General features: G+C 44.3%; 1 protein-coding gene across 3 annotated transcripts in view; it reads left to right on the forward strand.

Annotated features, from left to right (window-relative positions):
* Positions 1 to 20,412, forward strand: part of MELTF (melanotransferrin) — a 92,768-nt gene that overhangs the window by 10,993 nt on the left and 61,363 nt on the right. The window contains exons 1-2 of one of the 3 annotated variants that reach the window (XM_069975094.1): positions 7,087 to 7,104; positions 12,724 to 12,878. The exons of 1 other annotated variant lie outside the window; for it this stretch is intronic. In XM_069975094.1, coding sequence (XP_069831195.1) covers positions 12,789 to 12,878 — 90 coding nt within the window. In that variant the 5' untranslated portion in view covers positions 7,087 to 7,104; positions 12,724 to 12,788. Of the gene's footprint in view, positions 1 to 7,086; positions 7,105 to 12,723; positions 12,879 to 20,412 lie in introns of those variants that run through there. One more of the 3 variants, XM_069975093.1, reaches the window with a different exon arrangement.

A 20,412-nucleotide genomic window follows, 5' to 3' on the forward strand; every position in this document is an offset into this window, starting at 1 on the left:
TGCCCCCAGAGGTGCCCCCATATACTAATAATGCCCCCAGAGGTGCCCCCATATACGAATAATGCCCCCAGAGTTGCTTCCATATACTAATAATGCCCCCAGAGGTGCCCCCATGAACTAATTATTCCCCCAGAGGTGCCCCCATATACTAATAATGCCCCCAGAGGTACCCCCATATACTAATAATGCCCCCAGAGGTGCCCCCATATACTAATAATGCCCCCAGAGGTGCCCCCATGAGCTAATAATGCCCCCAGAGGTGCCCCCATGAGCTAATAATACCCCCAGAGGTGCCCCATGAACTAATAATGCCCCCAGAGGTGCCCCCATGAACTAATAATGCCCCCACAGGTGCCCCCATGAACTAATAATGCCCCCAGAGATGCCCCCATATACTAATAATGCCCTCAGAGGAGCCCCCATATGCTAATAATGCCCCCAGAGGTGCTCACCATATACTAATAATGCCCCCAGAGGTGCCCCCCATGAACTAATAATGCCCCCTGCTCTGCCCCTTAAATAAAAAAAAACCATCCTACTCACCTAATCCGCGCTGTGTGGCTGCAGGAAGCAGCTCTTCTCCTCTTCGGGCTACATCTTGCGAGCCGCGGGGACGGGACTTCCGGCAGGCGTGATGACGTCACATCATCACGCCTGCCGGAGAGGTCACATCCCGGCCTCCCATAGGCTGCTGGCATGAAGTGCCGGCGGCCTATGGGAGTGAATATAGGAGCAGGACGCTGACACTTCCTGCTCCTATATTCTGCTTACTTTAATGTTCCGGCCGCTCATAGTGCGGGCGGAACATGAAAGTGATCCGTGCATCCCGAGAAGCTGCGCGGCCGCAGCTTCTCGGGATGCTTAAAGAGACAGCACACATTTCCCACCGGGATCCCGCGGCACCCCTGGCTGGTTCTCCCGGCACACCAGTGTGCCGCGGCACCCCGGTTGGGAAACGCTGCCTTAGAGGACTGGGCCAATTTAAATTTTTGTTTTTTTCTTGTGCTTAAAAGGCCATAGCACTTGCATTTTTTCACCTACAAACCCACATGAGCCCTTATTTTTTTGTGCCACTAATTTTACTTTGCAATGACAGGCAAAATTTTTTCATAAAGGACACTGCAAAACCAGAAAAAAATTCAATGTGTGGTGAAATAGAAAAAAAAAAACGCATTTCTTTTATTTGTTTTTTTTTTTGTTTTGTTTTTACGCCTCTCGCCCTGGGGTAAAACTGACTTGTTTTATATATATATATATATATATATATATATATATATATATATGTTCCTCATGTCGTTACGATTACAACGATATGTAACATGTATAACTTTTATTGTATCTGATGGCCTGTAAAAAATTCAAACCATTGTTAACAAATATATGTTCCTTAAAATCGCTCCATTCCCATACTTATAGCGCTTTTATCCTTTTGTCTATCGGGCTATGTTAGGTGTCATTTTTTGCGCCATGATGTGTTCTTTCTATCGGTACATTGATTGCACATATGTGAATTTTTGATCACTTTTTATTACAATTTTTCTGGATTTGATGCAACCAAAAATGCGCAATTTCCATTTTTTTTACGCTTATGCCATTTACCGTGCAAGATCAGGACTATGATAAATTAATAGTTCGGGCAATTACGTATGCGGCAATAACAAACATATTTATTTATTTATTATTATTTATAACATGGGAAAAGGGGGGTGATTCAAACTTTTATTAGGGGAGGGGGCTTTTTATTAATGGAAACACTTTTTTTTTACTTTTACTTTTATACTAGAAGCCCCCCTGGGGGACTTCTAGTATAAGCACTCTGATCTCTCATTGAGCTGAGCCCGGCAGGAGTAGGATGTGTGGATCGCTCCTTCAGGACAACGTCCCGGAGGTGCGATCCACCCCACTAGACACCGGGGAAGTGCTGCATTCAAGTAATCAGATGCAGCTGTAAACTTTGACAGCTGCATCCGATTACTTTATTAGCGGGCACGGCGATCGGACCGTACCCACTAATAGCCGTGGTCCCGGGCTGCATGCCGCACCTGGGACCGCGGTGGTTCAGAGCGCGGCCACTACGCTGCCCCTGCTCTGAACGCACGTCGGCGGCCCTGGCCGTACAGGTACGTCGAGGGTTGCCTGGGTTAATAGTTTGGGCGATTACACACTGACTGTCTACACATGCGTCATTCTCTTTTGGAGGAAAGAGTGGTTTGGTTAATACAAGATATTAATAGAAGGGTGTGGGCTCAACCTTAAAGGAGAAGTTTTTATTTTTTTTAAAGTTTTTTAATTTTAATTTAAGTATTGTCTTGCCCTCCAAAAGTTATACAAATTACCAATATACACTTATTAAGGAAAATGCTTATAAAGTGCTTTTTTTCCCCTGCACTTACTACTGCACCAAGGCTTCACTTCCTGAATAAAATGGTGATGTCACAACCCGACTCCCAGAGCTGTGCGGGCTGTGGCTGCTGGAGAGGATGATGGCAGGGGGACACTGAGGGACACAGGGCACTGGAGGGACACTGAGCATCCCTCTGCCATCATCCTCTCCAGCAGCCACAGCCCGCATAGCTCTGGGAGTCGGGTCATGACATTACCATGTTATCCAGGAAGAGAAGCCTTGATGCAGTAGCAACTACAGGGAAAAAAGCACTTTATAAGCATTTCCTTTAATAAGTGTATATTGGAGATTTGTATAACTTTTGGGGGGGCAATACAATACTTTAATAAAAATTTTCACCGGACTTCTCCTTTAAGTCCTGGATGTGGATCAGATTAGGTGTATTAAAACCCTTTCAGGACCAAGGCAAATTTTATGAATATGACCTGTGTCACTTTAATTATCAATAACTTGGGAATGCTTTTACCAATCCTTCTGATTCCAAGATTGTTTTTTTGTTACATATTCTACTTTATGTTAGTGGTAAATTTGAGTTGATAGCTTTAGAATTTTTTTGTGAATAACTCCAAAATGTTGGTAAAAATGTAAAAAAAAAGCGCATTCTCTACATTTGAAAGTCTCTGCCAATAAGGAAAATAGTAATACTACATTCATTATTTATTAATTCATATCTATAACATGTCTACTTTATTTTAAAAGCATTTGGTGAACATGCTTTTACTTATTTGGGATGTTAGAGGCCGTAAATGTTTAGTAGCAATTTTCAAAATGTTCGTGAAAATTTCAAACTCAGAAATTCTTTAGGCACCAGCTCAGTTTTGGAGTATATTTTAGAGGCCTGTATACTAAAACCCCCCACAATTCAACCCATTTTGAAATCTTCACTCTTTCAAGTATTTAAATTTACATTCATTCAGTTATTTAACCCTTTCTGCATTTTACAGGAATAATTGCAAAGTAAGAGTGAAAAGTTAACATTTGCATTTTCTTTCCAGAGATTCCAATGTAATCCTATGTGTTTTTTACAAAACCAATTACCGTTACTGATCCACCAAAGCCAGCAATCGCCGATGCTGGACCCGATGTGGCAGTTACACTAAACTGTCAGCTATCAGCTGAAAGTTTAGTTGCAGCTTCCGGTCACTGTTTGTCTAAACAGTGAGCATCTGAAGCAGGTCAGTAAATTTACTGACTTTTGCTTGAAAGGGTTAAAAGTGAGATTTTTGTGCACTAACTGGTTTTGCACCTTAATAACCGATAAATTAAAGGAGAACTCCAGGCAAAAACTATTTTTTAATATGTTATTACAAAAGCAAATATAGACCAATTCCTAAACAGGACGACACCAACTTGTCGATATGCCTGGAAGTTTCAGCAGGGAGGGGCAGTATATGTAGAAGTATAGAAGTAGAAGTCTATGTATAAGTCTATGTAGAACATATGCATAATATATGCATATTTAGCAAAATATATGCATATTTTGCGTGGAGTTCTCCTTAACCCCTAGACGACCCAGGACTTAGAGTTATGTCATGGAAGTCTGTCCCCAGACGACCCTGGACGTAACTCTACGTCCTGGGTGTTTCTCCCGCTATGAAGCGTGCTCCGGAGCGGAGCGCGCTTCATAGGAGGTGGGGGCCGGCTGCAGTGAGCAGCCGGGACCTCACCGGTAATGACACGCTGCAGCGATCGCGCTGCCGCGTGTCATTAACCCCTTAAACGACCGCGGCGTTTAAGTGTAAGTGACAGGGGGAGTCCCCTGTCACTTACCGATCGGGACCCCCGCAGTGTGACTGCGGGGGTCCCGATCGTTGAAACGGACCGCCGGAGGTCTCTCACCTGCCTCCGTGCGGTCCGATCGGCGATCTGCTACACTGAGCCTGCACAGGCAGGCTCAATGAGCAGATCGCCGATAACACTGATCAATGCTATGCCTATGGCATAGCAATAATCAGTGTAGAAATCAAACTAGTGTATGTAAAAGTCCCCCAAAGGGACTTCAAATGTGTAAAAAAAAAAAAAAAAAAGTTCAAGACACTATTACAGTACCCCAAAACCCCTCCCCCAATAAAAGTTGAAATAACCCCCCTTTCCCATTATATAAATAAAACATATAAAAATAAATAAATAGATAAACATATAATATACCGTAGCGTGCGTAATTGTCCGATCTATTAAAATATAACAAGCGTCATTGTGATCGGTGAACGGCGTACACGAAAATAGGGGAAAAAGAGCTTGGATTACCGATTTTATGTTACATTATATATAAAAAAAAAATCAATAAAAAGTGATCAAAACGGCCGATCTTCACAAATATGGTATTAATAAAAACTAGAGATCATGGCGGAAAAAATGACACCCCATACAGCCCCATAGGTGAAAAAATAAAACTGTTATAAGTGTCACAATAGGCCCATTTTATTAATATTTAGTTGCCAAAAAAAAGGATTTCATAAAAAAATATATAAATAACATTAGAAAATCTGTGTAACCTGCATATGGTTGTGTTCGGACTGACCTATAGAGTAATAGTATCATGTTACTTTTACCATATAGTGCATTACGTAGACACAGGAACCCCCCAAACAATACCATATTGCATTCTTTTTTACGATTTCACCTATTTATATCTTCATAAATAATATATTTGGGTGTTTCATCATACATGTTATGGTAAAATGAAAGACACCAATACAAAGTACAACTATTCCTGTAACAAATAAGCCATTACATGGCTTGTAGATAGAAAACTGAGAGTGCTAGAGCTCTTAGAAGGGGAGGAGGGAAAAACAAAAACACTAAGATCAAAATTTGCGCGGTCCTCAAAGGGTTAATGTAAAGAAAGTAGTGGTAGACTCTAGAAAAATTGGAAAATTAAAAAATAATAGTTAAAAACAACAATGATGCAAAAATGACACCTTCATACATACAAATATTAAATGAAAGAGACAAAGAAAAACTATATAAAAAATATTATACAAGATAATATCCCCTGTGGTATACATAAAGTTTGTTATATAATCATATATTTACAGTGTTATTTAGTTAAGTTATTTAACTTATTTAGAATAGCTCAACATGTTTCATGTTTTCATGTAGTTTCTGTTTGTAGCGTTTTTTGTTTTTTTTATGTTGCTGCTGTTGTTTTTTTTGTAGAGAGGTTACTCAGTGTTAGTCCATTATGAAAAGATTTCGGTGGCTACTTGAATGATTTGTTATATTATCCATTAGGTGCATAGTTGTTACTTGTAGTCTGTTAGTAAATGGCAGATGCTTTGGCAACAAATCAAATGTATGGTGGATACCTCCTTTTACCACTCCTGTAGCTCCTTGGGATTGGCTTGGTCACTCGGAACTGGCTTAGTTGCACTCTGGAGCCGGCAGGGATCCCCACATCTTGAGGCCGCATGTTAATCTCTCACTGAACCAGGAAAAGTAGGAACGCCCGTGTGCAAGAACCTACATATGATCACTGCACACCATCAGAGAGAGAGAGCGGTGGAGCTACAGGAGTGGTGAGAGGTGGTATCCACCATACATTTGATTTGTTGCCAAAGCATCTGCCATTTACTAAGACTACAAGTAACATCTATGCACCTAACGGAATATGTAACAAAACATTCAAGTAGCCACCAAAATCTTTACATAATGGACTAACACTGAGCAACCTCTCAACAAAAAATGCAGCAACATAGAAAAGCACTACAAACATCAGAAGCATGAAAAACATATTGGGGGAGATTTATCAAACTGGTGTAAAGTATAATTGTCTTAGTTGCCCCTAGCAACCAATCAGATTCCACTTTTCATTTCTCACAATGTCTTTAAAAAATGAAAGGTGGAATCTGATTGGTTGTTAGGGGCAACTAAGACAATTCTTAAACCAGAATCTTTCTTAAACCAGTTGATTTGAAAGAAAAATATTTTCACTGGATAACCCGTTTAAATATTTTTTGGCAGTCCAATAGTAATTGGATGGACTGACAAGTACATACTTAGGCTATGTTCACACTACGTAAAAGTGGCAACAACGGGCGTACTTTTTTAGCGCGGTGGAACAATGCCTTACTTTCCGCTCCGACCGGGATCCCATACAGGGCCGCAAATAACTGACATGTCAGTTTTCTGCGGCCGGAATTAAGTGAATTCCGTCCGCAGAAAGATCTGTCAGTTCAAACAGTGAAGCGAGCAGCTCCGGCCGCTCGCTTCACTGTGTGCTATGGGAAGCTCTGATGCGGGCGCACGCTGATGCACCCGCATCAGAGCTCTGCAGCCGGAAAGATCATCCGGCCAGTACTTAAGTACCGGCCCAGATGATCCGGCCAGAGACCGGCCGTTCCGTGACCTTGCCGGGGTCACGGAATGGCCGGTCTCATGCGACGTGTGAACATAGCCTTAAAGGAAATGTGTGATTGAAAATGACATGTTGTTTAGCTTAAGATTTATGTTAAACATTTTTTTAAAAAAATTGTGATTTTTCTAGTTTTCCATTTTACTGTCTTTATTATAAGATAATGTGTGCTCCAAAAATAAATGCAATCTGTTTTTTTTTTTCATGAAACAATGGTGTGCTGTCTACTTAGTGCTTTATAATCTTCAGCTGGAATCCCTCTCCCAAATCTGTCATCAACAAACCATTACACTAGTTGTGTCATGAAATACCTCTGATCTGACTGAGTCCTTTAATATAATGTAATGTATGTACATCTATTAGTCTGTTGTCTGTAAACTATATCCCTTTGTTGAATTAATACATGGAAAAAAAACTGTATAGAAGCACTGAAGATTTTTTTTTCTTCTTACTAAATTTTATCTAGAGAGTAAACAATCTGTAGACAAATTAAAATTCATTTTGCTGTTGACTGCCAGAATAATACAAGAATTATAAATGTGCTACTGGTATGTAATAATATTCAGGCTGGAGATATTCTGGGATATAGTGGAGGATAGAAAGGACTTGATAAAGAGCATCTAGACTGCATTACAGGGGGGTATGGATTGGGGGATTTGTTGCAACAATTGGTTTGAAATCTATATAATAAAAATGAAAGTCTGTCTGTCTGTCCTTCTGTCTGTCTGTCCTCTATAGACTTCCAAATGCCTGAACCGTTAGACCCCAAATTTGGCACACAGATACATTGGAGGGGAGGGGGAGGGGAAAGAGAGGAGCCCCATAGAGATGAATGGGAAAATCTCCTCACTGCAAACACAGGTGATATAATTAGCTGCAGCAGACACGGCAGTTGGAGCCTTAGCAACCAATAGGATTACTGCTTTCATCTTAACAGGGAGCAATGGTTGCTAGGGCAGCTGCCTCACAACATCCACAGTAATAACTGGTAGACCCCCTACTCTATCTATACAGTATATGTATACAGGGCCCCCTACTCCATCTATACAGTACATGTATATACAGAGCCCCCTACTCCATCTATACAGTACATGTATATACAGGGCACTACAGGTATACCAAACTGTGACTGGGTAACACTGCCACACCAGACCTGACCAATACCGCAATACTGTGACTGGATAACACTGTCATACCAGACCTGACCAATACCGCCATACTGTGACTGGATAACACTGCCACACCACACCTGACCAATACCGCCATATTGTGACTGGATAACACTGTCATACCAGACCTGACCAATACCGCCATACTGTGACTGGATAACACTGCCATACCAGACCTGACCAATAGCGCAATACTGTGACTGGATAACACTGTCATACCAGACCTGACCAATACCGCCATACTGTGCTGGATAACACCGCTATACCACACCTGACCAATACCGCCATACTGTGACTGGATAACACTGTCATATCAGACCTGACCAATACCGCCATACTGTGAATGGATAACACCGCCACACCAGACCTGACCAATACCGCTATACTGTGCTGGATAACACTGTCATACCAGACCTGACCAATACCGCCATACTGTGACTGGATAACACTGCCATACCAGACCTGACCAATACCGCCATACTGTGCAGGATAACACTGTCATACCAGACCTAACCAATACCGCCATAATGTGACTGGATAACACTGCCATACCAGACCTGACCAATACCGTCAAACTGTGACTGGGTAACACCGCCACACCAGACCTGACCAATACCGCCATACTGTCACTGGATAACACCATCATATCAGACCTGACCAATACTGCCATACTGTGACTGGATAACACAGCTATACCAGACCTGACCAATACCACCATACCGTGACTGGATAACACTGCCACACCAGACCTGACCAATACCGCCATACTGTGACTGGATAACACTGCCACACCAGACCTGACCAATACCGCCATACTGTGACTGGATAACACCTCCATACCAGACATGACCAATGCCGACACACTGTGACTGAATAACACTGCCATACGGGTAAATACAACCCTGCAGGTATACAGAACACTACAGGTATACAGGACCCCAAAACTATACACTACAGGTGCACGGGACCTCCACAAAATTATATACTACAGGTATACAGGACCCCAAACATTACACTACAGGTATAAAGGACCCCAAAACTATACACTACAGGTATACAGGACCTCCACCAACTATATACTTCAGGTATACAGGGCCTCCACCAACTATATACTACGGGTATACAGGACCCCAAACTATACTTTACAGGTATACAGGACCCCAAAACTATACACTACAGGTATACAGGAACTCCACCAACTATATACTACAGGTATACAGGACCTACACCAACTCTATAATACAGGTATACAGCACCTTCACCAACTCTATACTACAAGTATACAGGACCCCAAAGCTATATACTACCGGTATACAGGAACTCCACCAGCTATATACTACAGGTATATAGGACCCCAAACTATACACTACAGTTATACAGGACCCCCGAACTATATACTACAGGTATAGAAGACCTCCACCAATTATACACTACAGGTATCCAGGACCCTCAAACTATAAACTACAGGTATACAAGACCTCCACCAACTATACATTACAGGTATACAGCACCAACTATATACTACAGGTATACAGGACCCCCGAACTATACAGTACAGGTATACAGGATCTTCACCAACTGTACACTGCAGGTATACAGGACCTCCCTCAACTATACACTACAGGTATACAGCCCCCCCCCCCCAACTACACACTACAGGTATACAGGACCCCTCAACTATACACTATAGGTATATAGCCCCCCCAACTATGCACTACAGATATGCGAGACCCCTAAAAACTATACATTGTGGGTATACAGAACCCCTCTAACTATGCACTACAGGTATACACTAATTCCACTGATTAACTCAGATGAAACAATACCTTTAGCTTGGCCTCCTGGGCACCTTAGAACAAATCTAATTAACACACTGACACTTTATACCCAGGCAGCGCCGGGTACATTTTCTAGTCTATATCATAAAAATGAAAGTCTGTCTGTCTGTCCGTCTGTCCCGTATAGACTTCCAAACGCCTGAACCGTTTGACCCCAAATTTGGCACACAGATACATCGGGTGCCCGGGAAGGTTATAGCGAAGGTCCCGTCCCCGCAAGATGTACAGGAGGGGAGGGGGAGGGGGAAGAGTGCCCCATAGAGATGAATGGGAAAATCTCCACACTGCACACACAGGTGATATAATTAGCTGCAGCTGCCCAGAGGAAACGGCAGTTGGAGCCTTAGCAACCAATAGGATTAATGCTTTCATTTTCACAGGAAGCTGTGGTTGCTAGAGCAGCTGCCTCACAACATCCACATCCACATCTACAGTAAGGCTGCCTTCACACCTACCGGATCCGCAGCGGATTTCACGCTGCGAATTCACAGCGAAATCTGCTGCGGATCCAGTGTTATTCAACCCTATGACCCTATTGACATCCCGCTGTAAGTATGTAAATTAATCCCCTAGGCAGCCGGAGCGTAACTTACACTGACAGAGGCCGCCATCATCCCGCCCGCACAGACCGCTGTTAGATCGTGCACGCTCGCCTCCAGTGTGTTCAGCGCTGTGCTTCTGCTGCCGGGCACATCTCTCTCCTCACGGCTCTGGACGCTGCACACATCGCTCCAGCTTGCTTCGGTGGGGACATAAAGAGCCGTGAGGAGAGAGCTGTGCCCGAACACACTGGAGGGGAGCCTGCATGATCTAACAGCGGTCTGTGCGGGCGGGATGATGGGTGCCTCTGTCAGTGTAAGTTACGCTCCGGCCACCGAGGAGGTTAATCTACATACTCGCAGTGGGATGTCAATGTCACTGCAAGTATGTAGTATCATAGGGTATAATGACACTGGATTTGCAGCGGATTTTGCTGCGAATTCGCAGCGTGAAATCCGCTGCGGATCCAGTAGGTGTGAAGGCACCCTAACAGTGTACAGCGTATATACAGTGTATACAGTAAGGGGCTTACCTGCCGGGTGATGGTGTTGGGGAATGTATACAGTAAGGGGGTGTTAGGGAATGTATACAGCATGGGGGGCTACCTGAAGTGGGGAGTGTATACAGTATGGGGGATACCTGCAGGGGGGAGTGTATACAGTATGGGGGCAACCTGCGGGGGTGGAGTGTATACAGTATGAGGGCTACGTGCAGGGGGGATGTATACAGTATGAGGGCTACCTGCAAGGGGAGGTGGGGTGGAGTGTATACCGTATAGGGACTACCTGCAAGGGGGGGAGGTGTATAGAGTATGGGGGGCTACCTGCAAGGGGTGTGTATACAGTATGGGGGTAACCGGCAAGGGGGGGTGTATAGAGTATGGGGGCTACCTGCAAGTGGGGGAAGCATATAGAGTATGGGGGCTACCCGCAGGGGTGGGGGGTGCATACAGTATGGGGGCTACCTGTGGAGTGGAGTGTATACAGTATGGGGGCAACCTGCAAGAAGGGGGGCAGTGTAAAGAGTATGGGGGCTACCTACGGGGGTGGGGGGGTAAAGTGTATAGAGTATAGGGACTATCTGCAAGGGGGGTGTATAGAGTATAGGGGCTACCTGCAAGTGGGGGGAGTGTATAGAGTATAGGGGCTACCTGCAGGGGTGGGGGTGTATACAGTATGGTGGCTACCTGCGGGGGAGTGTATACAATATGGGGGCTACGTGCAGGGAGGGAGTGTATACAGTATAGGAGCACCTGCAAGGGGGGGGAGTGTATACAGTACGGGGCTACCTGCAAAGGGGGGGGGAGTGTATACAGTATTAGAAACTTTGAAACCTCGTCTGTGTTGTCCTCACCAAGGATGAAAGGTAGTGCCTAAGAGGGCCAGATTTTGATGATGCAAAATTGTATATGCACTTATTTTTATAAGCTGTAGGTTTTCTGCACACACACACACACACACACACACTGAAGTCGCGAGGGGAGGACCCCAAACTACACACTACAGGTATACAGGACCCCAGAACTATACACTACAGGTCTACAGGACCTCCACCAACTATATACTACAGGTATATAGGACCTCCACTAACACTGTCAATGTTGTATATAACCAGGCTCAGCATAACACTACCAATGATGTACATAACCAGGCTGTATATAACACTGCTAATGTTGTATATAACCAGGCTGTATATAACTGCCAATGTTGTATATAACCAGGCTCAGTATAACACTGTTAATGTTGTATACCAGGCTGTATACTGTATAACACTGCCAATGTTGCATATAACCAGGCTCAGTATAACACTGTTAATGTTGTATACCAGGCTGTGTATAACACTGCCAATGTTGCATATAACCCGGCTGTATATAACACTGAAAATGTTGTATATAACCAGGGTCTCTATATAAAACTGCCAATGTTGTATATAACCAGGCTCTGTATACAGTCTGATCACATGACATCTCAGTTTGGCTATTAGGTATTTAGGATGTTTAATGTTTTTAGTTTATTTCTAACCTACAATTTACATAAACAGTGCAGAACTGTAGGGGTATATAGCGTATAAAGGGATATATAGGGCTCCTGGCGATTTCCCCTTAAACAAAAAAAACAAGGGTATAGATTGGCCTCCTGGACGACCTTGGAACAAATCTAATTAACACACTGACACTTTATACCCGGGCAGTGCCGGGTACATTTTCTAGTGTTTCTAAATTAACACTCAACTTTTTCTGTGGATTTTATGTAGTTTTCCCACCTAGCTTTAACGAAAAATATTGATGGACAATACAAATTTAATAAGTGGAATAGTTTTAATAAAAATAAATGAAAATATGTCAGTTTGTCATAAACTAATAAAATTTGAGGAAATGGAAGTGAATCTGACTCCATGCACAATGCTTTTTTTCTTCAGTTTTTTGTCTGAATGAAATCCGATGGTGTACAGTGTCTGAGGGGGAAAAGAAAAAATGCAATGTAATGAAAGAGAATTTTGCTGAAGCGAAAATTGTTCCTTCTTTGTCCTGTGTTGAAGGAACTTCACCATTGAACTGTATCAAAATTGTGCAGGTGAGTGGATGTCGCGTCTACAAAGAGTCAATTAATATACATGAAAATAGTCAGGTACATTACACATTGAGGCATTTAAAGGGGGTTACCTATGTCATCAAATTGATGTTAAAATATTTTCCTGGACAAAATAATATATATATTTTTTTTTTTACTTAGGTTATTACCTTTCTGTTAATTTACCTTATACTGTTTGGGAGATATGACTGCCAGCTGAGTTTAATAGTGTGCCTGGTGTTTTTCTTACATACCATCTGTGCAGCACTTTAGTAGCACAGGCCATGCATGATCATTGTCCTCTGGCTATTACAATATAGGGGACGGCAGAGACCTGACAACACTAATAACTTGTGGGTCCAGCCAGCTCCGGGCAGGCACTCAAGCCCTAGCAGTCTCAATATCAGACATGTTGCTGCTTAGCCTGTCTCAGAGCTATTACAATTTCTTCTCTCTGAGTCTATGTTATCGGCAGTATCGACCGGGAGCCGTACTTTACACTGTGAGCACAGCCTATATTGTACAAAATAGACCTGTCAAAACAACAGTCATAGTGTATATTGGGTGTTTACACTATGGCCGTTGTTCCATACACTTTAATGTGATCGATAGCTGTCAATAAACAACGGCCATTGTTGCAACCTACAACAACGGCCGTTGTTTAATGCTAAAATACAGTGTGTGAACGTGGCCTTAGGCTATGTTTACACTATCTAAAAACAACAGCTATTTTTGATGGCCTCATGCAATGCTCTAACACAGTATTTTTGCTCAGTATTTTGGAACCAAAACCAGGAGTGAATTGAAAACACAGAAAGGCTATGTTCACACATTGGTAAAATTGAGTGGATTGCCACCATTTGATGGCAAATAATGGCTTTTATTTCAAAACAACGGCTGTTGTTTTGGGAAACCCTGTCATTAGGATGGGAGTCTGGGCTCTTGTACAGTAAGGATGTGAGTCTGGGCTTGTGTACAGTAGACAGAGTTGTGCTATGCACTGCTATTTAGTGTATAGTGGAGGAAGGTGAGCCGCTATACAATGTCCAACCACTTAATCCCTTACACTGTGTGGCCTGGTCATTCTGCATTTGACCCCTGGAGTGTAATACCAAGGGCCGGTGTGTGTGTGTGGGGGGGGGTACAAACTGGGTAGTATATACACAATTGTGTGTGTCTAGGTTATATGTCATGGGTTTAGTGCTTGAGAACCGTAATAACACCCATGGCACGCCACTCCACGGCATGAGTGTGAAGGTGTTTCTGGTACAATATTTCAGCATATGGGGAGCTTCACTTCGCTTCATTTTGCCTAGGGCCACACTTTGCCTAAAATCGTCCCTGGCCTTAAAGGGGTTATCCAGCGCTACAAAAACATGGCCACTTTCCCCATATTGTTGTCTCCAGTTTGGGTGGGGTTTTGAAGCTCCCTTCCATTGAAGTAAATGGAGCTTAATTGCAAACTGCACCTGAACTGGAGACAAAAGTAGGGGGAAAAGTGGCCATGTTTTTGTAGCGCTGGATAACCCCTTTAACATTCCCCCACCCCACCACCACCGCTCAGCTACTACACAAGGACTATGCTGTGTAAATAAATGTAAATACATACTAACCACTGTAACAAGTCCACAGAAAACATACATTTATATTACGATTTGCTCATATGTGAGAAGCCATAATCATATTTGACTGTTTACTAAATTCATTTTGTGGCCGTTCACCAAAAATTATTAGGGGTTGGAAGGGTACATAGGCGGATTATAATGAGGGCACTGGGCTACTGCCCAGGGTCCAGGTTTTAGGGGGGCCATTGGCCCTTCACTCAGCCAGTCACTCTTGTTACCGGAGGAAGCTTTACACCTCCGGCCACAAGAGGCTGCTCCCTCCCCCAGAATACCTGTGACGTGTTAGCAGAGCAGGGAGAGGAAGGGGAAGAAGAGGAGGCGTTCAGCTGGCCCGAGAGCAAGGTTAGTATGTATGGTTTTTTTTTTCTATCTGCTTTGCAAGGTGATTGGGACTGAGGTGGGGGAGGCTTACTGCATGGGTGAAACTACTTATAGAAGGAGAGAGATATATACATGACAGGGATTGCCTAAAGGGAAGGGGAGATTTCCTACAGGGGGCATCACAGAGGGATTAGCTACAGAGGGGTCATTGCCTACAGGGGGTTCATTGCCTACAGTGAGCATCACCTATTTGGGGGGGGGGGGGGGGCTGCATTGCTTACAGGAAAGGGAGCTTGCTACAGAGGCATTGCCCACAGTGGGGCTATACTGTAGATAGATAGATAGATAGAGAGAGAGATACAGTGGTTTGCAATAAATTAGAATATCAACCCCAAATTTTTTTCCAGTAATTCAATTCAAAAAGTGTCCTCATATATTCTATTACATACAGAGTGAATTCTATTACATACAGAGTGAACTTTTTTAAGCGTTTATTTCTGTTAAAGTTAATGATTACGGATTACAGCCAAGAAAAACCCAAAAGTCAGTATTTCAGAAAATTAGAATATTATATAAGGGGGGGCGTGGCCTGACTGTTGGAGAGAGCAGACGCATGTAAGCTCAGCTCTGTGAGGCGATCGCTGCCGACATCATCCTGAGCTGATCCTGAGCCCTCAAACCAGCTGCAAACTTATCATATAGTGACCCCAGCTGCTGACCGCACGATGAGCCCTAACAGAGCGCAGCAAGCCGCCGCAGAACGGCTAGCGGAGTTCACCCGCCACGAGGGCCAAGATGGCGCCCGCACCTCCTCACAGCAACACCAGCAGAGAGGGGAATCTAGCAGGACGACACCCGAGCCTTAGCCAGACTCAGAGGAAGACCCCGAACCCACGTTGAAGGAGGTATCGGATCAGCTCACCTCGGTCCTGGCAGCAATAGCGGCAAGTACCACTTCCCTGACCGGGAAAATTGAAGAAGTCAAAATTGACGTGGGCCTCATCAGACAGGACATGCAAGTCCTGAGGGAGCGTGTGCGACATATGGAGGACAGGGTGTCTGGTCTAGAGGATCGGGTACAACCGATACCGGAGGCGATAGTCTCGCTGGAAAAACAAGCTGAGAATTGGCGCCAGAAAGCCGACGATCTGGAAAATCGCCTTAGGCGAAATAATCTACGCATTCTGGGCCTACCATTGCGCTTTCACTGCGCAATGGCTTACAGATCTCCTGCCTGATGTTACCTTCTCGGCGGCGTTCGCTGGGGAACAAGCCCACCGTGTTCCAGCTAGACCACCGGCCCATGGGGCCCCTCTGCGACCGTTTTTGGCAAGACTACTTAACAGCACCGATAGGGATCTAGTCCTACGCCATGCCAGACGTCTGCCCGAAATCAAGTATAATGGTGCCCCGATATCGATCTTTCCCGATTTTGCAGCTGAATTGCAAAAGCGACGTGCCACCTACATCTCTGTGAAGAGACGGCTGAAGGAGTTACACATTCCGTATTCTATGGCGTATCCAGCACGCCTCCGGGTGGTAGATGGGGATAGAGCACTATTCTTTGGGACTCCACGAGAAGCGTAGGAATGGCTATACCGCCAGAATAGGCGCTCTCCCCGACCCTGAGGCCATCCGGAGGCACGGCTACACCGCACGAGTCGCCGTGTGTGATTTACGAACACATAACTCTGTTGCTGGGTGGTAATGTATGCCTAGAGTGTCTATTATGTTGCTACAGAGAGGTTCTGAATGTTTTACTTCTTCCTAGGAGTCATGTTACGCATTTTTTTGAGCTATCATATATTGTTGTGTTCAATTTCGCTTATATCTAATGAAGCTCTCTATGTGTTCAATTGCTGCTGTTCTCTTTGGATCCAGCAGGGGGCAACATAGTTGGTCTACTTTTACTTTCTGTTTCCACCAACATTGTATTGCTGCCTACATAGATCTTAATGGTATATACCCATGTGTTAGAGGGTCTCTTTCTTGGTGGCCTAAGCACTCATAGAAATGGGCAGCCGGGTAGGGGGGGATGCTTGACATTGGTTATGTATGTTGCAGCGGGAGTCTTCCCCCGTACCATAACTTTGGCTACTTCTGTATGTGCAGAAGAGAGTCATTTCTCTCTTTTCCTTTCACTGTTTCAAGTTACCTTTGTTACGCCGCCACGGTTGGGCGGTTTGGTTATTCAGCACGGGTACAAGAGGACACCACCTACTTTTTCCACGTGGGTCTATATGCTAGTGAACACGAACCGACATGTATACTCAGCACGACAGTGGGTTGGAGGTATGGCTACTGCACATTATTACGAATATAATGAATAATGGCTTCTATCACAATATTGTCGTGGAACATAAGAGGCCTGGGCACCCCTAGGAAAAGGGTAATGGTATTCTCACAAATACGTAGATCTAACCCCCACATAATATGCCTGCAGGAAACGCACCTCACCTCAGACACTTCCCACAGATTGAAGAGACAATGGGTGCAATGGGCTGAACACTCCTGTCATACGTCGTACTCCAGAGGTGTATCTATCCTAGTGAATAAATCCCTGAAGTGGGACCCTGTAGCAGTGAGAAGAGACAAGGAGGGCCGATATATTTTTGTCTTTGCGTACATTGATGGTACCCCGTATGTTATCCTGGGGATACACAACCCGCCCCCGGCATCCATGTATGTATTGCACCAAGCGGCTATCTTTGCTGCCACATACCCCCAAGCCAGAACACTGTGCATTGGTGACTTAAATATGACCATTAACCCACTCCTAGATAAGCATACTCCGACTCCCCCACCGGCAAACACACAAACCTCTCCACTAGGTTCACTGCTGTTAGAACTTGGGTGGGTAGATATTTACAGACACTATCACCCGGCGGGGATAGATAGAATAGATCATGCTATAGGCAACCCTCCCATGGTATCCGTTGTCAGCGGCATAACTTACCTACACTCAGCCCTTGTCCTGCACATTAGATCTTCCTTGTCTCTTAGACGCAGAAACCATAGAATCCACCCCTTCTGGCTTTCCTTGATAGGACCACATGACAGGATTCCGGACCAACTGTCCCAGTTTGCCCAAGCGAATGACCCCCACGCAGATAAAAAGTTACTATGGGAAACATTTAAGGCATACTTTAGGGGCTGTGTACAATCCACAATATCGTACCTGAAAAGGGAGTCTACTCGGATAGAGATAGAGCTAGCCACACTGTGCACCCAGTTGGAATCCCAGTATATACGGGAACCTACGGACTCCCACAAGCAAGCTTGGTTAGCCGCAGGTCGCCAATATATGTTACACCTGAAGGAAAAAGCTAACAGGAAACTATTCTTCACCAAACAAACTTTCTTTGAGTTGGGCAACCAATCTAGCAAGTTGCTGGCCCACCTCATCCACCAAAATTCAGCTTCACCAGCAATCCTACGGATTCGCGACCCTATGGGTGTAGTGCACACATCAGATCAAGATATAGCGACACATTTCACTAATTTCTACATGGATCTATATGCCTCCAGAGTAAATTATAGCCCGCAAGAACTAAGTAGTTATTTGCAAGACATTTCCTTCCCCCAATTATCTTTAGACAGTAGAGCAAGTCTGGACGCTGCTTTTACTGAGGAGGAATTTAGAGATGCGGTGTCAGATATAAAATAGGGAAGGCATCCGGTCCTGACGGAATCCCGATAGAGGCCTTTAAAACATACTTGGACCAGGTATCCCCACTTATGATGGAAATGTTTAAGTATGCGTTTGAAATTGGTAGCCTACCCGAGTCCATGAATGACGCAACCATTATAGTCTTATTGAAACCAGACAAAGATCCCCTGGAGTGTGGTTCTTATAGGCCCATATCCTTGTTAAACTTTGACTATAAAATTTTAACAAAGATGCTGGCAAATAGATTAAATAGCTATATTACAGAAATCATTCATAGTGACCAATCAGGATTCATTCCCGGCCGATCCACCTCTGATAATATTAGAAGGGTGCAGGCAGTTGTACAGGTGGGGGGGCTGCGAAGGGGGAGGAGTGGGCCTTGGCCTCGCTAGACGCGGCCAAGGCTTTCGACTCTGTGGAATGGAACTACTTGCTAGAAGTCCTCCGTAGGTTCGGGTTCGGTCCAAACTTTATTAAATGGGTATCCATCATATATCAATCACCTAAAGCCCGGATAATGGTAAATGGCATTTTCTCCGATTATTTCCCATTGTCTCGGGGCACAAGGCAGGGCTGCCCTCTGTCGCCCTTACTATTTGCTCTGGCTCTGGAACCCATGGCTCTCAAGCTCAGGCGTCACCCACTGTATAGGGGAGTAGTGGTTGGAGATAGAGAGGACAGAGTAGGCTTATATGCAGACGACACTATCCTCTTCATGTCATCACCTAGAGAGACTCTGCCGCTGGCCATTTCACTTATCAATACCTTCGGCAGATTCTCTGGCCTACACATCAACTGGTCAAAATCGGTTTTCATGCCCCTGTGTCCAGCAGGTTGGTCAGATAATGAACAGGGTTTGCCGGTGGTGGACTGTTTTAAATACTTGGGGATAGTGATATGCAGACGTTATTCACAGGACTTGCAGAGGAATGTTCTACCCTTACTGGATCATGTGAAACAGAAATTTAAAATCTGGGCGACTCTGCCTTTGGCAGTCCCTGGTCGTATAAATCTAATTAAAATGGTAATCCTACCTAAATTTCTCTACATTCTGGAGCATTCCTCTGCACCAGTCCCCATGAGTTTTTTTCGGCAACTCCACTCACTATTCCCTTCTTTTGTTTGGGGGGCATCCAGATCCAAGCTTAGTCTACAGACGTTACAAAGACCCAAACAGTATGGAGGTATGTCCCTTCCGGATGTGTACCTGTATTATCTAGCAGGCCAGGTGCGTTACCTTAGTAAATGGGTAGAAGCTGGAATTCTCCCGAATAGAGAACACCATTTGGCACATTTTCTGGATCTGAAACATCTATGGCCTGTCCTTGAGGGAGGTCTTATCAGACTGGCTAAACTGTTACCATTGCATAAGCTAGCCCACCAGGTCTGGGAAGCTATCAGAAAACTGACACAATATAGTGACACAATGTTGGAGACCCCTATTTGGTACCACCCCCGTCTTTCCCACTTCTCTGAAAACCTAGAACCGCGGTTCTTGAAAGGGAAAGGGGTATGTAAACTAGGGGATGTGTGTGATACCCGAGCATTCTTCTCATTCCAGCAATTCCAAGACAAATATGACCTTCCTAGGGGCTCTATGTTCCGTTACCTGCAACTTAGACATGCCTTCCATGCCCAGTTCCCAGGCCCTCACATGCCCTTCTCCAATTACCCATTGATAGGTGTGTTTAAGTCCCAGGGACCTAGAGGTTTAATCTCGGCACTATACTCATTCCTGATACAAACGAGAATAGAACTAAACCCTGTACAGGCAGAAAATAAATGGAAACAATGTATAAGTGATCTGGATGACGAGGAGTGGTCTGATGCTCTGTCCTCTCACCTCTATATATCACCGGCCGTTAATAATAAGTTAATTCAGTTATTTATCCTACATCAAAGCTACTTGACACCAGTTCGG

Source organism: Dendropsophus ebraccatus, chromosome 6 (genome assembly GCF_027789765.1).
Source record: "Dendropsophus ebraccatus isolate aDenEbr1 chromosome 6, aDenEbr1.pat, whole genome shotgun sequence".
Classification (NCBI taxonomy): Eukaryota; Metazoa; Chordata; class Amphibia; order Anura; family Hylidae; genus Dendropsophus; species Dendropsophus ebraccatus.